The 17,776-nt window shown below is 38.7% G+C and overlaps 1 protein-coding gene across 1 annotated transcript in view; it reads left to right on the top strand.

Moving 5' to 3' along the window:
• Window positions 1-17,776, top strand: part of LDB2 (LIM domain binding 2) — a 387,724-nt gene that overhangs the window by 308,030 nt on the left and 61,918 nt on the right. The window contains 3 exon segments of the mRNA XM_049789969.1: window positions 1,293-1,415; window positions 5,786-5,854; window positions 5,856-5,870. Coding sequence (XP_049645926.1) covers window positions 1,293-1,415; window positions 5,786-5,854; window positions 5,856-5,870 — 207 coding nt within the window.

Raw genomic sequence — 17,776 nt, 5'->3', positions numbered from 1 at the left:
ACAAAACCACATAACTTGAACTATCTAGTCCCGCCTCCCAACTAGAGCGGGGAAATAAGGGAGGTACCAAGACCAAACAGGTGTAGGACCACTAAGTAGTTAGCTAGGCAAAGAGGGGGACCACTTATTCTGGCAGCCCGGGGGGTGAGGGAGGAGAGTATGGGGAGGTAGAAATGGGATGGAGGTGGAGGAGGACAATTAGTGATGGGAATTCCCCTGATTTTATGTTAATATGTACCTAAAATATTATTGTCAATGATAAGTAGGCCTATATAAGATTAAAATAAAAATTATATTAAAAAAAGATACATAGTGACAGTGAATAGGGCAATTTCCCACCATCAGTGTTGACCTCCCCTCTGCCACTATTCCCAGCATGCATCTTACACCTCCAACACTATTCCCCTCCAGGGGTCTTCAAAACTATGGCCCGTGGGCCACATATTGTATTTATTCCAATTTTGTTTCTTCACTTTCTAAATAAGATAATGCAGTGTGCATAGAAATTTGTTCATAATTTTTGTTTTTACTATAATCTGGCCCTCCAACAATCTGAAGGACAGTGAACTGGCCCCCTGTTTAAAAAGTTTTGAGGACCCCTACCTAGACTGCCAGTGTAGCAAGCCCCTTTTGATTATAGTTTGTTGTATAAAGACACCTCTCTTTTCCACTTCTCAGTCATGGAAATTCATGGTTCTTGGTTCAACATTTCGCCTGTGGAATTTCTCTTTGAAAATGAAAACCTACTCTGGTTGGGGTAAATTCACAGGGTCTCATTGATGCATGAAAAATTTTATTTAATACTTACTCCCAAAGTAGGGAAACCTGGACTAGAGTAAGGGGTTCAAAGTCTTATGGGAAGAGAGTGGTGAAAGTAGGGAAAAAAGGATGAGCAAATATTCTTGCATTTTTGGATAATGTGTCAGAAATTTGCAACTAAAATTATGTGTGATTTTTTTTGTGGCTTGTCCCATTTACAAGAAGAAATCGAGGCTCCTAGTGAGTTATCAATAACTACCCACTATTACTTTAGTAGCTACTTCAGTAGTTAATACTACTTGTGTGGTCAGAAGTTACCAATAGCTCATTGCTAATACATATACAGGATCTCTTTGGAACCTCTGATTCTAGAGCTGGACACCAGTTTTACCTGGCCATGGCTAAAACATTGTGTGTCATGTCTTTATCAAGATCCAGTGCCTCCCTAGGAGGTCTTAATTGGTTGACATGTGAGTTGCCAAAGTTGAGTTCCCAGAGCATTGGTACAATGAGTGTCATTTGTCACTTTACAGGTATGCACGGAAGGCAGACTGATCTTGGAGTTCACCTTCGATGATCTCATGAGAATAAAAACATGGCACTTTACCATTAGACAATACAGGGAGTTAGTCCCAAGAAGCATCTTAGCCATGCATGTAAGTATCCTCATTATGATCCCATTTGTTTTTTCTTTTAAAAATCTACCTTTTACTCTAAAAGGAGAGGTCCTGGATTCCTGTTGTCTTCATACTTTAGGTAATTAACTCTAAGTGTTGAGTTTTTCCCTTCAAATTTTGTGTCTGAAGTTCTCTTTCTTTTCTTTGTTTCTAATTTTGGCTACATTATAAATTTAGGTTTTTTTTTCTTGAGTACCTTATTGTTTTAAACTGCAAAACATAGGTTATTTCAATAAACAATTTGTACTTTTCTTAAATTCCATTCAGTTATTATCCAAGACTGTTCTGTCTAGGCTAATAAACCTGTTATATATAACCAGGGCAAGAAATAAAACACGAAGTAAGAAAAACAATTTCCAATTTGAGGAGAACCATCTGAGATGTGGGATTTATGTACCTCAGTTCTGTGTCCACAACAGCTGGCCCCGAGAGCTATGGTGTGGGAGTGAAGTAAAAATATTAGGAATATTTGTGATATTAAGGATCTCTCACTTTCATCTGGCCACAAAACGACATCAACTTTATTAACCACCAACGAGGGAGGATGTGACACCAATCTAGGGGTAATTTTAAAGGAAGTCTTTTTAGAAATTAGTACAATCCCTTAGGAAGCAGCCAAAATGCATTGGCTTAAAATAATGCTCCCCTCTGTAAGGCATGAAGGTAGCAACTTCATGGAAGAAGTAAGAGGCACATGAGAACAAAATTAGATTTTAATAAGCCTGACTTGTTAAGACCCCATATAATCAAAATAAAATAAAATAGTAATTATTCACATTTATTGGATGTTTGCTATGCCTGACCTGGTGCTCAACATTTTACTCATACTTTTTCTTCACTATTCTCAGTAACTCAGAAAAATCATATATTATTACTATTCCTGATTTAGAAGTGAGGAAACAAGCTCAGAAAGGCCAATATATTGCTCTGTGTGTGTGTGTGTGTGTGTGTGTGTGTGTGTGTGTGTTTGTCCTCAGAGAGACAAAAACAGGATTTCGATTTAACTGATTCTGATTCTAAGACTCCTGGAGGTTAAATTACTTCTCTTCCCACTATCTGACCCCCAGTCTGTGTTTCCAGGCTTCCTACTTTGACTCTCTCTCCCATCTTACTAAATAAATTTCTACCAATGCTTCCCATCTTTCTCCTCCCCCACCCCTTGCCTCTATTTGAGGCAAGCAATCTATTTCTCTCACTCACTACCATTGTAATGATAGTTATCAGTGTACTTATTTCTCTAACTGCACTCACCAATCATTAAGGTAAGCTTCATATCATGGGCTGGTCCTTCCAGCCCATATCTCTATTGTCTCTGAATATATTACCATACTGCCTTTTATTTTTCTTAAAACCCACAGGTGAGTGAGATATGAATGAGATTATTCTGTGTCTATCACTCTCCCTCTGACTCATTTCGCGCAGTATAATAGTTTCCATGTCCATCTATGTATAGGGAAAATTTCATGACTTCATTTTTCCTGACTGCTTCATAGTAATCCATTATGTATATGCACCACAGTTTCTTTAGCCACTCATCTCTTGTCAGGCATCTGAGTTGTTTCCAGATTCTGGCTATTGTAAATAGTGCTACAATGAATATCAGTGTGCAGAAGGCATTTTTGTATTGTGTTTTTGTGTTCCTAGGGTACATCCCTAGGAGTGTTATAGCTGGATCGTATGGGAGCTCAATTTCCAGTTTTTGGAGGAATCTCATATCGTTTTTCCATATTAGGCTGGACTAGATAGCATTTCTACCAGCAGTGAATGAGAGTTCATTTCTTCCACATCCCCACCAGCACTGATTGTTCTATCACTGAAACCCAACGACAATCATGTTTGTAAACCAGGTGCTTAATTAAAGTTTTATTTTTAAAATTAACAAAATTTATAAAGTATTTAGACATTAAGTACCTTCCAGGAATGATTCCTGAGTGCAGAGCCAGGAGTAACCCCTGTAAATTGCTGGGTGTGGACAAAGCAGATAAACAAAATATTTGAATTCTAAAAGGAAGGAAGGAAAGAAGGAAGGAAGGAAGGAAGGAAGGAAGGAAGGAAGGAAGGAAGGAAGGAAGGAAGGAAGGAAGGAAGGAAGGAAGGAAGGAAGGAAGGAAGGAAGGAGGAAGGAAGGAAGGAAGGAAGGAAGGAAGGGAAAAGGTCAGGACCTTCCCCTTTGCCCTTACATTTGTGAGAGGAGAACACATCCACTCTATTATCTGTCATTTCTCTCCCGTCCAATGTCCTGTATTTTTTGACTTACAAATTTGAATGTTCAATGGCTGAAGGCCCTTACTCTGTTCTCCTGGAAAGTGTATGGAAGACCCCGTTGTTAATCTCCAAATAGATTGAGGGGCAGCTGAAGGGAATGGCCAGGAACTGAGAATTATATCCCATAGATGCACATCCTTCCTCCATGTGACCTGGGAAGTGAATGAACTGACAATCCCTGTGCTATCCACCCTCTCTATAAGAATGAAAAGTGCTATAGGGTCTGCCTCTGAGCATCAGTTTAAGGATTAAATATTTATTCTTATGCCAAAGGGATAGGATAAGGATTAAGGCACTTGATTTAAATGTAACTAACACCAGTCAAGCATCACCAGGAGCCAGGAGTACCCTGAGCACAGTTGGATGCGACCCTATAACCAAATACATATATAACTAAAATTTTATTTTAATAAATAAGAATATTGATAGGCTTAAAGCATGTGAACAGAGGCTAACACACCAGTGGGGACTTTTACAAATGTGGGTAGTTGACTGATTCTCATCATCTTTAGTAATGGCAATGGAGACACAATAGTCGCTCTTCATTCTACCATTGCTATCTTGTCCTCTTGGTTGTGCCAGAAAACCCTTGAGGTTGGTCATGGCCACCTCATCTACAGCATACTGAAGAGATCCTAAAATAGAATTGTCCGAGAAAGAACTCTGGAATATTTTCTACATTTTTATTTATATACACAAAATCAATGACCTATCACTGAGAGGAACATTAAGTACAGAAGAGAAAAGGGTGTTGTGGAACCAAAATTATCTCCAGAACGTATTTAAGCAAACAAAAGGATATTGACTTAATTATTCCTTAATTCGCTTATATCAATTTAAAAAGCAGTTAAAAATAGAGAGGAAAGTCGCCAAGAGACACATCTTGAAATGGAATCTAGAAAGAATTTTTATATTTTTCTGCCCAAACCTCTATATATGGGTGGTCCATGGAAAATTCCCACTCCTCCTTTTCTTGTAATTGATAATTTGGAAACTGTAATGCCTACCCTTTGCTGTCCCTGCTAGATGAACTCTATGGAGACTATTCATTTCTAGCCTGAGCTTAGTGGGTAGGGGATTCAAATTATTAAATATATTTGTCTACATTATGGCAGTGCCAGAGTTTTCAAGTAGTCTTCAAATCTGAGTTGTTCAATGTAACAGAATATCAAGATGAGCAGTGCAGTGCAATGAAAGTAGATTTTTTAAACCAAGGTAGGGAATGATATAGAAGGAAAGAAATCTGGAGCGGGATAAGAAGAGGTAGATGGGAAACAATAGAGGAATGTAGAGGTCAAGGATCTCAGGTATAGTAGCCCAGTGGAGTGGTATATCTACAAACAATAACACTGGAAACTTGAGACCCAAACTCCAACGATAAAACTTAAAATGTGCTTGCCAAGGTCACAGAGTAGGGAAGGAAAGGGATGAACAGTGGGAGGAGATACCTGGGAATATATGGGTAAAGGGAAATTAAACACTGTGGAGAGATTGGTATAGAGTCAATCACTTTGTAAATCAATATACTTTAATTTAAAAAAAATGGGTTGAAAGCCATGAAACACCAAAGGCTGAACCCTGGAGCTTGCCTCTGCTACCTCTGGCCCATTTTCTCTGGTGAGTGTCCAGGACCTTGGTAGAGCTTGTTACCTCTCCTAAAGGCCTTCTCAGGAAAGTCATTTCTCCCAAGGACAGAAAACATCATTGAATCTATTTGGTTTTCCTTGCAATGTGGCTTGCACAATAGATCCCAAGTATCTTTGAGCACTCAGAATATCTTCCAAGTGAAAAAAAAATCATCTAAAATTTTTCTCCAGCAACTTGTAACATTTAAGAAAGACTAATGATATAAACATTCGATTTCTTGGAGCTGGAGCAGTAGCCACAGTGGTTAAAGCACCTGCATACAGCTAACTCAGATTTGATCCCTAGCAATCCATATGATCCCTATAGATGTGGTTCAAAAATCCAAAGGGTGTGGGAGAACGTGCAAGATTCTATTTCTTTGCAGCTGTACTGTAGTCTAAGGTCTTCCTGGAACCATCTTGAAGGTATAAATTCTTTCATTTTGTTTTCCTTTTTAGGCACAAGATCCTCAGGTCCTGGATCAGCTGTCCAAAAACATTACCAGGATGGGGCTGACAAATTTCACCCCTCAACTACCTCAGGGTAAGACTAATGAGATGAATTTATTTCCCAATGGGACTGAAAAGTACTTTAGAGATTCTGTGTATCATGTATAGTTTTCTGCGATGAAGTTAGATAGTGCATATATTATATCTTGGACCCCTGTGTGTGCGTGGGAATGAAACAGTATGACAGGATTCAATTAGCCAAGCTTCTACTCTAGACTTGATTGGGGTTGGGCTTCCTCTTTATGTTTGCATGATGCTCAGAATTAATTGTTGAAAACCCGACAATATTAGTCTTGTAAAAATACTTTGGCATACCCCTAGGAACACAAAAAATATAATACAAAAACCCCTTCCTTACACCTATGTTCAGTGCAGCACTATTTACCATAGCAAGACTCTGGAAACAACCAGATGCCCTTCAACAGATGAATGGCTAAAGAAACTGTGGTACATATACACAATGGAATATTATGCAGCTGTCAGGAGAGATGAAGTCATGAAATTTTCCTATACATGGATGTACACGGAATCGATTATGCTGAGTGAAATAAGTCAGAGAGAGAGAGAAAGAGAGAGAGAGAGAGAGAGAGAACGCAGAATGGTCTCACTCATCTATGGGTTTTAAGAAAAAATGAAAGACATTCTTGCAATAATAATTTTCAGACACAAAAGAGAAAAAAGACTGGAAGTTACAGCTCACCTCAGGAATCTCACCACAAAAGAGTGATGAGTTTAGTTAGAGAAAATAACTACATTTTGAACTGTCCTAATAATGAGAATGTATGAGGGAAATGGAAAGCCTGTCTAGAGTACCGGTGGGGGTTGGGTGGGGAGGAGGGAGATTTGGGACATTGGTGATGGGAACGTTGCACTGGTGATGGGTGGTGTCTTTACATCACTGAAACCCAAACACAATCATGTATGTAATTAAGGTATTTAAATAAAATATATAAAAAATACTTTGGCATTATTTCCCATCCAATTGTCTTGAGTTTCTAATGTGCTCTTGTGTTCATAGCATCTGTGTTTGCTCCCAGGGCCCCAATAGCCTAGAGAAGAACCAGTGTTCCCTCTACAGAGTCCATAGACAAGACCAGTATCATTTCTAGTGCTTCATAGACAGTGGTCCCTCAAACTATGGCCCGCGGGCCACATATTGTATTTTGTATCTGTTTTGTTTCTTCATTGCAAAATAAGATATATGCAGTGTGCATAAGAATTCATTCATAAGTTTTGCTTTTACTATAGTCAGACCCTCCAATGGTCTGAGATACAGTGAACTAGCCCGCTGTTTAAAAAGTTTGAGGACCCCTGCATAGCAACTTCTAGATTAAATATAATTTTAGTTTGGCATTTTTTTTCTCTCTAACAGAATGTGCTTACCCTCTGTACCTGGTCTAACCATGATATGTATCACACTTGGTTTTAACTGTTGTCAGTAGAGACTGTGGCTTCCTTCATAAAGCAAGTGGTGTCCTTGGGAAACAACAAGAAAAAGGCATGTCTTCCCCTCAATCTTTGTTCTTTCCATCTCTGAATTCCTTCCTGGTTAGGCAGCTCATGTATCTGGGGTCTCTTCTCTGCCCCTATCATACACATCAGGCTATTTCTGTTTCATATTTGGAGTACGCCATGTACAATCTGGCATGATTGAAGGTCTATAGTGACCACAAGAACCACCACCCAACAATGCACGCTGTACCATCATTTATCACATAGGGTGAAAATGCTTAAGTGCTTTGGCCCTGTCTTTGTCTTCTGTGAATAAAGAATGATATGGGGAAATTTTGTGAGTCTAAAACTTGTCACGATGTGTCGGGCACTGAGCAAGAAAGATACTAGAGATTCAAAGACAAAAGTCATGACATCTGCTGTATAAACAAAACAATAAGAACTCAACTTATTCCTAGATATCTATAATGAGAAAAAAAATTGTATGTAAGGTTTCTAGAGGTTGCTAGAGTTTCCAAGGAGAGATGATGAAAATACAAAAACAGAAATCTTAAAGACTCAAGTAGTCATATTTATCTCCACCAGAGACTATGAGACACCTAGTTGAAGTCAGTGAAGGGTGCATTTTTCCAGGAAGATGAGAAGTATTCCATGGTCAGTTCTCCAGCTGACCCTCCCATATAATAAACTGGATCTTAGAATCTGCCAAGATTCAGAAAAAAATAGTAAAATTGCAAGGGCTCTAATCCTTTCAAATGGTCAACTTGGGTTTAATTCTTAGCTAGCATATGGTCCCTCCACATCTCAACAGGAGTGATCTCTGAGGACAGAAACAAGGGTACCCATCCTTGAGCACCAATGTGTGTGGACCCAATAAAGCTAAGGAAATAAGCAAGAAACTTGATTACTACCTCTCTGTGAGATTCTCCATCTGTATCTTTTAGTTGCATTTAACACAGAGTGATAGATGAATGCTGAAGTTCCACTTAGCATATGGAAAAGATGGTCAGGGTCCTTTGTTCCCCAGTCCTGTAATGCTCTGAAGTTAGCTATAGACAGTGAAGATATCTTCCTTGAAAAAGAGTTGAGGCACCAAGGGATCCATTCAGGGTTTATGAAAGGTGAGCACCACTTCCATGGAATCCAGCTACCTGCTTTTTACAAACATTCACACCCTGAGCTCAGGGTCCAGCATGGCCCACAGTGTTAGCATCAGACTGCACTTAAGAAAATCTGAGTGTCCAAACACCAGAAAAAGAAAAAAGAAAGTCTGAGTGAAGCCAGTTCCTCAATCTTAACCACTAAGTGCCAGAACCAGAACTAGAAACAGATAGTTGGGCTCTAGATTCCAGGTGTCTCACTGCAACACCTGGTCACCTTTTTTTTTTTTTAAGATGGCGGATTTTTGATAGACTTTGAATAGTGCCTTTCTTGCCTTCACTGCAGAGTCAACATTTGACACCAGTCTTCCATGTACTTTGTGTCAAAAATAAAACCAACTCTTTTCATAAGTCAGGCCATGAGATTATAAAGACAACACATATAAGGACTGGGATTGCAAAAACATTGGCTCAATTTATTGAGCACCTCCTTTCTGCCCATAATTATTTTATGCGCTTGGAGTTGTTTAGAAAAAGATGGCATCTCTTCTCTTCTCTGGCTCTTGCCTCCTCCCGAATACTTCTTTATTCCCCTGGGTTTTGCATCTTGTTGTGGAGACCTTCCTGCTTCACCTCCTTTCTTTATTCTCTTGCTTGATCATTCTTCCATTCCTAGTTTAAGACACCCTTATCAAATTCCTGGTAATAGGCTGGGCCTTCCTGGTGGTGGCCTGAAGATGGCCTGAAGGTGACCTGAAGATGGCCCCTTCAGGTAGGACCTGGGTTGTTTCCAGCTATGGCTCCACTGAGGGCAGTGACAATGGCCCATGGAAGACCAGGAAGGGCCCTTAGTTCTCAGGGAAAAGGGCAGCGTTTTCAATTTTTCTAAAAATTCTGGTAACGCAGTCGAGCATGGTGGAGCAGAAATATAACTCAGGGCCATAAGTCAGAGTTCCAGGTTTCATTCCAATATTTAGCAACACTCCTGTCCTCTGTTTATGTGTAAGGCACATAAATAGAGATTTATAAAAAGTTATTTAAAACCTGCAACTCTCCTTTGCCTTTGAAGGAAAGTGGCCTTTGCCTCATCTCAGAAGGTAGTGTGAGGTGCTATTTAAATAGAGTTAATGAGAAGCTTCAGAAACCACTGCTGGTATCCGAAGGCGAGGTCAGACCAGCATGTTAACAAATTTGAATCTAGGGCTTCAGAATCAGAAACATCATGTTAAAAAACCCAGGCGTGCTTTTCGGAGGGGCAGGGGATAGAGATACTGCCGCCCACTCCAGGCAGGAAAATTTAAATATGCAGCATCTTGTGTGAACCAAAGTGAAGCAGTAGCAGAACACAGGCAAATTAGTTTGTCTGGCTCCATCAAAGCCGGTTCCTGGGTTCCCCTGAGATCCAGGCAGTTCTTCGGAGGGCCAGTACTCAGAGCGAGGTCAGGGCTAACCCCAGAGGTGCTGGTAATTGGGGAAAGAAGCAGGTGAAGTCAAAGTCAGGATCCCTGTTCTGACTCCTGCCATGTAGAGATGCCCCTGCACCCCCATGATGATCTTGACAACACTTTGTAAGAGGAATCAGTGACCTGATGTTTGAAAGTGACAACAGAACAGCTGTTGTTTATTTGATTTGAGTTGTCAAGTTGCCTTGTTTTTCCCTCCTGTCACCTCCTAGCCAAACAAGGCTAGAGGTACCCTGGGTGAAGTGTATGAGCTGACTCTCTGGCCCAAAGGTGGCAGCTGCAAGGCACGACTAGGTGATTGAGTGACATCTTTGAAGAGTGAGACTTGAGAAGTGAGGCCATAGCCCAGGCTGACTTCTATGCCCTAGAGAATGGAAATATTTTTTACAATATGTCTCTTTACAACACCGATCCAAACAGTATCTTCAGCAGAGGAGCATTTCCTAAGGTGGGGTGGCTGCACCTCTCATAATCATATTTCCTGGTGGATGAATGAGAGTCCTAGAAAGGAGGAAGGCCTAGAATCTCCAGGTGGAAAAGCTTCTCCATGGCTTTTTATGGAAACGCACATGAGAGAACACAGAAAGGCAGGATCTAGTTTGATAAGCCTTAAAAAGCATCAAATCAATGATATCTTACTGCAAAGCCAGGAGGTGAGATGAGATGGGGTCCTTCCCCTATCAGTTTCTACCATATTCCCTTGCAACATTCACTCAGAACTCATTTCCCAAGTAGTCAGACTCCTTCTATAGGTCATATCTCTGCCACCTCAAAAAGATTATGGGCTCATAAGTGAGAAAAAATGCTGGGGGTAGAAACCTATGTGGGAAACAGTGATAAACATAGCGACTCAACAGTATTGAGCACCTGTCCTGTGCCTGAATGACCACTAGGTTTCTTTGCAGAGACTCTTGGCTAGATATTCTTCACAGCCTACTGAGCTAGGAAACTTGCTTTGCCCTCCAGTTGTGCAGATGAGGAAACTTATGCATAGAGAAATATTTTCCCAAGTTTTATGGAGCTGCTAAGATGAGGATTTGAATTCACCTTACTCAATATCTCCTCCTCTTTCTTTTCCTCTGCCTCTCCTTCCTCAGTACTTTCAAATGAAATCCATTTTTATCTCAAAAAATAATAAGAATAGTTTCAAGAATACCACTTATTGGCAAAACCAAACAAACAAACAAGAAATGCATTGATTTGAGAGACAGATTCACACTTTTATGTTCATCACATACATAGTAACAGTAGCCAAGATATTAAATATAAATGCTCGACTATAAATGAATGGATCAAGAAGTTGTGGTGTATATATAGGGATATATATATATATAAACATATACATATAGACAATGGGAAACTATGCAGCTCTAAGAGAGGGCTTTTTATTTTTTGTGTTTGTTTTTGTTTTATGGGTTACACCCGGCAGTGCTCAGGGTTACTCCTGGCTCTACACTCAGAAATCACTCCTGGCAGGCTTGGGGGACCAAATGGGAGGCCAGTGTTCGAACTACCGACCTTCTGCATCCAAGGCAAATGCCTTTACCTCCCATGCTATCTCTCCGGTCCAACAGAGAGGGCTTTTTAAATTAGCCATCTCACCAAGAGGAATTTTGATGGTGTCTGCTGTATACCAGGCACAAAGGGAATGGTACAGGCGTTTACAGAAATGGAGATGACATATATTTAGTTTACTTCTAGTAAAAACATTATAGTTTACTTCTAGTTTTCACTGTCCAACTCAGCTAAGAACCATGGATGTGGGTCATTACAGAACATAATGTGCATCCTCTCACTAATATCCTTGAAGATGTAATATTTTTATTAGGCTCAGCAGTGACTTAAATTGGACACATTTCATTTCTATTTCACCAGCTGTTGAATGGGTTTCACTATGTCCTATTACCTTAGTATTGATGCTCTTCCATGATCTGGCCTCTGCTGCTTCAATGTTTTCATCTTACGTCCCTTGCCTACCTCAAATGATAGCCTATGTCCAGACAAACCAACTGTAGTTTCTCTCATTGGTTCATTTCTCTTGCCTCTTGTCTATGACTCCTTGTAGAGCCCTATTTCTATGCTTCTCATTCCATTTCAAAATCCCTCAGGCTATCTTCTCATCCTTTAGCACTTTATTTCATCTATCATCTCTTCTGAGAAGAATTATATGATTCTTACCTGGAAAAGGCTTCCCTCTCCAGGATTCCTGGCTTTCTCTACACATTTCCTGGTAAATATTCTATTAAAATGTCCATCACTCTGTTCATCTGTATCTATATTAGATTCAGACCAGCCTGGAGATATAGTACAGAATGTAAAAAAATACCTAATAAGTGCCTTTTGAATAGTAGTTAGTAAATGGATATTTGATAAAGGCATGACTCTTTTGAATGCCATGTACTAACTATAATAACTAACATGTAAATTCATGGTATATATGTTCTTGCACTTCTATACTCACACACACTGATAAATTCATTTGTTTTTCCAACATCTAAGGAAAAAAATGCATGATTCATTTTTCAAAGTTGCTAGTTAGGGCATATTCATGAAATTCAAAATTCAGAAGAAATTGAGAGATGGAGAAAATGAAGGGGATAAGATGGATTGGGTGGGGAAAAATAGTATATACAAATTCTCAACTTAAATATTAAGAGTTACAAAGTCAGAGGTTCTGATAGGAGTGATTGGTCAATGGTTAGGGTGTTTGCCTTGCAGGTGACCAGCCTGGTTCAATCTCTGGCTTTTCATGTAGCCACACACACCCCTGGTTTGATAAGGAATGATTCCTGAGTAGAGCAGGAGTTACTCTGTGTACATATGAGTGTGGCCCCAAATTAAAAAAAAATAAACCAAAATAAAAATTCAAAGGTTTTTCTTATATTATTAACTTTCTACTCTGAATGCCCATTCTTCCTTTTTATTGTTTAATTTTTTACTGAGTGATGATTTTCTCCTATTTTCTTTTAATTTTCTCAATGTAGACTACATAAAACTTTAAAAAAAAAAACAACCTATGTTTAATGACCTGAGAATGACTTGTTATCCTGTAATTCCTGACAAAAAGAAACATTTTTTGTGCTGTCCTCTACCTTCTTCTCCATCTATATTGCATAATTTCTGCACAAATGTAATCAGTACACATACCAGTTTTGTGTTATTAGGTAAACACAATTGCATGTTTCTACTGTCATCATATTAACAATTTATAATAGTTGCAAATATTTCAGGGTGGTGCTGTAGTCGTGTTTAATCATTTCTCTAAACATTGATCAGCAAATTCAAGTTGCAATTGTCATTAGCACATTCCTCTGAACATCATTGCTGGATGCTGCACAAGCTAGCATTCTCTCCAAATAGAAGATGTTGAGATGTTGCCACCATGTATATTAAAAGATCAATATACTTTGGATTTAGAGAAGCCTGGCTTTAAATCCTAAGCTTCTAACAGCCTTGAGTGAGTTTCCTTAATACTTTGGCTCTCTCCTCCTCATCAAATTCCATCATGATTAATAGGAGCTGGGATACTTTAGGTACTTGAGAGTGTGAAGTACTCTCTCCCCTCCCATGATAACTAGGAGCAGCAGATCAGGGCTCCACATTCACTTTTTGCCACTTCTTAATAGGATATAGTTCAACTGCTTTATTTCTTGGAGCCTCCATTTTTCTCACAAGAATGATTACATACATTGTACATCATAGTGATCGCATGACAGGTGAATGGTTGAAATGATAACTCATGTGAGGATCACATTTAACTCTAAATTACTTCATCGGAAAGCCAAAAAGGTCTCATTTCATTTGTCAGTTCTTCTCCACAGGTCATTGCTTGAATTCTACACTGAGCTTCTGAAACCATATGATAGATCTAAAAAGCATCGAGGAGTTTGATGAGTGATATTTGCCAAGGGAAGGTGGCAGAAGAGGAGTGTGGTACATTCACCATGCTGTTGGCTCCCTCATTCCACTAAAAATGCTATTATAAGTGCCTAAATCAGTAACCATGGTGATGTCAGGGCAAAAATACCCTCTTTTAGTTATTGTTAATAAAGTTTACACATTGTCAAATAGCTTAGGTGATATCATTGACTGACATGAAAGCATTTACGTTTCATGCCAATTTTTTGATCCTGTATCTTTAATGTCCCAGGTGGACAAAAATTATTGATAGACTTAATAGAATTATTGGTCCTCACATGTAGCTTTCTACTGGTACAACTATAACTATAGGAGTATAATCAATGCCCCCTAAGAATTGAACCATTCTTAATTGAGTCATATAGGGAAAATGACCCCCTAAGAGCATGATAGCAGGTGGCTTTTTGAAAGATGAGTGTGACTAGAGACAGTATTTGGAGTCCTGCTGAAGAGGGACATTGTTTTGAAATTGTATGTTAGTCTTTGATTGCCAGCTAAAATAGTTCTCTTTGTCTTAGGACATGAAAAGGGATTACTACTCACCTCTCTTCTATTAAAATTCCAGCCCTAGCTTGACATTGGGGACAGTATTCTCTACACTGAGATGGAATATGTAAGCTCAGTGGTTCATGGTCATAAACTGACTGTGACATGGGCAGACCCTTCATAATTCAGGCCTTGTTAAGCTCTGAGCTTTGGGGAGGCTGGAACCCCACCATCCATAGTATATTAAAAACACTCAAAAAGTCTTACATTGAATAGTTTATGGATCAGAGAGTGGTCTTCAGGTCATTGTGGGTTTTGTCCCGTTTTTACTCATCTGTGATGAAGTCTGAAAAATGAGAGTAACAACTTCAAAACCACCATAGCAAAAGGACCTTGCTACAACTTGCAAATTCTTCTTATCCGATACCACATAGGGAAGTTCAGGTTCTCATGTAGTAGATAGGTGTTGTTGAGCACTGAGTGGTACAGATAGATTAATAAGAACTGCACAGAGCACTGTTTCATTAATCTGATTCAAAGATGAGCTCTAATGTCACAGGGCCATAAGCTACAATACTTCATTAATTTGTGATTGGGGCACTCTCTTTATTCTCAATAAAGCAATTCCAAAGGTTGTCCTTTATCCTTGTACTACAAATAAAGGAATAGTCTTCCCCTCCTGAAGAAGCTGGTGGTATCAGTCCTTCCCTGGACTCAAGTCTAACTTATTACCAAGCTCAATGTACTTGTGGCAGGTGAGAACTAGCTCCTTATGGTGGATCAATGCAGGAGAGATGGAGCTTTATCATGGAGGAACTAGGCCTCTGAAACAAAGCTGTCATACCTCATTCTGACTTTTTCCAACCTCCTCTTCAGAGAAAGGCTCCATCTGAGTGGAGTTAGAGAGGAGAAGTCCCCTGAGCCTTGCGAATGTTGCACACACAGAAAATTAAACTTGGCAACACCCGAAGGGCACTTTTATTGCATTTGGAGAGAGAAAAGTAGTACATATGACAACCTGATAAGAAAATTAAAGCAGTTAACTCTTAAAAGAAATGAAATAGTCATAAATTGCAGACATTCCAGTGTCTAGAAAACAATCAGGCAAGAGAGAATGACTATCAGAACCAATTAATGGAAAAAAAATAAAATATATATGCATATATATATATAAACCATGCATATATCCATATGTACACATACACCCACCAATGTTTTAGTACAGTCCTAGCCAAGCCACAGATGCTTTTAAAATTCTTAACATTAAAAGTATAAATATGACCTGGATTTAAAAAAGCAATTTCCTAGTATTGGGCACTGGAGAAAGAAATTGTTGTTTAACACAACACTGAAAAAAATCAAGGGAGATGATCAGATGGGGAAATTGGCCTTCTGCCAAGGGAGGGACACAGTAGGGCAGGGAAACCAAGAAATTGAAAAGTTAAATGTAAGAGGGAGTACCTAATTACTAGGGAAAATAACCTTCCTACTTGTCTACAATGGGGGACAGAATATCAAGAAAATGCAGGGAAAGGGACATAAAATTGTTTGCAGTTATTTTTGCATAAAAGCAGAGAAGTAGCTTGAAATATGAAGAGGGACTGGTGAGTTATGAGTTCTTAACTTCTGTCTCTTTGGATAGAAACAATCTTCCTGCCCACAGAAAACTCAGCTTCCTTCAAGACAGCAACTGCTAGAAGATTGCAGAAAACTCATAGTCGATCTTTTAGAGCTAAAAGAGTTGGGAGTGCTACATGGGTATATAACAAACAATTATGTGTAATGGTGGAAGTAGCTGAAGCTAACATTTCCATTATTCAATATAATGGTGATACACACATGTCCTAAAAAATTAGAAAGAACATAAGATATAAAATTTCCACTATACATCTTCCAGAGGAGAAGGAAGAGCCTGGGGCAAATTAGTTTTGAGTAACTCCCATGGGCCAGAAATAAACTTGGATTTATTTACTCATCACATGTTGGAAGGTAGGTATCAATCAATGTACTAACTTCACAAAAGAAGAAACTAGGGCTCAAAAAACATTTTTTAAGACTAGCTAATGCCTTACAGTGGGCACAGCATCAGATTATGATTGAACCACATGCTGGCTTGAATGCCCAGATATTCTGTTAAGATAAAGAAATTTACATTCTAATTAGGAAGACCTAGATTAAGCAATTATTTTCATGGAGATAATAGGGCTGTTTCACCAACTGGTCTTATAGGCAATAGAGGTAACCAGTGATGCTCAAGGTCTTCACTAGACTATATCGACATTCATCTCAATATATCAGACTCCAAGATCACTATACATATATGTCATTCCCCTGCAAAGGAATATATAATAATCATTTGTAACAATCACCCTCAAATATTGACTTCTTGAAGTCTTATGGGATTTGACCTCTGCACTTCATCCTTGATAGAAAGCTGACCTGGGCTTTTCCTTTATACCAAATGCTTCCCTATAACAAGGTTTCTGTACTTGCAATGTCAGATCATTGAAAATATCCATAGGACCTTAAACAATTAGTTCCCATTCAGTCCTTGATTTTTCATCAATAAGATGGGGAGAATAATAGTTCCTATACACTGAATTATTGAAGATGTTTAATGAAACAATTCTAATAAAATGTTTAGGATGAAGCCTCATAAAATTATTAATTGCTCAGTAAATAGTTGATATTAGATTATCTTTAGCATCATCACAATCACCATTGCCTGGGAGTCTCCTGCCAGGTTTTAGCATAGCTGTCTTCTTATGATCCTGGTGTTAGAACGCATCACCTCCTCCCAGAGTTCTTTCCTGGCCAGTTGATGACAGGTGATCTTTCCACCCTAGCTATTTTCTAGCTCATCTGTTACTTTGTCATATTCTGTTTGTAGTATGTTCACCAGTTGAATTGTCTTGCAGATCACTGGTTTGTCACTCTATTATTTCTCTGGATGTAATACCTGACACTGGAATGTGTTTTGAAAGCAGGACACTTGTCTCTTCTTCCCTGGCATGCCATGAATAGAGCCAATCATTTTGAGTAGAATCAACTTGAGACATGCTCCTTGAAAAGTTGGATGGTTAAAAGGAAAATCATTTATAAAACCTCCAAGACAGGTGTTGTTTTAGAAACTTTTGGAATGCATTGTAAAAATCACTAAGTATCCTTCAAATCATAGCTCAATGGCTGTAGCACTTACTTCTAAAGTCTCTGATGTTCACCTTTATAATTTTTAAAATAACCTTGCCTGTGAGTGTAGGTTGAAGGGATATAATTAACTTTATTTGATAAATGTTACTCATCTGTAAAGCAAAGGAGATAAGCTGAATGTGACTTCTGAGAATTTCTAGATTGACTTTCTGGAAGGAGAAATACAAAGTACAAAATATTAACAAATAACTCAAATAAAATATTAATACCACTCTAGGCTAAAAATGAGAAAATTAAAACCATGAGATTTTGAGACTACTCAAACCTATGTACTTAGTAGAAAATGATTCTGAATTTATTTTTTCTTTCTT

Source organism: Suncus etruscus, chromosome 16 (assembly GCF_024139225.1).
Source record: "Suncus etruscus isolate mSunEtr1 chromosome 16, mSunEtr1.pri.cur, whole genome shotgun sequence".
NCBI classification, from domain to species: domain Eukaryota; kingdom Metazoa; phylum Chordata; class Mammalia; order Eulipotyphla; family Soricidae; genus Suncus; species Suncus etruscus.
This window is presented reverse-complemented; position numbering and strand designations above follow the sequence as displayed.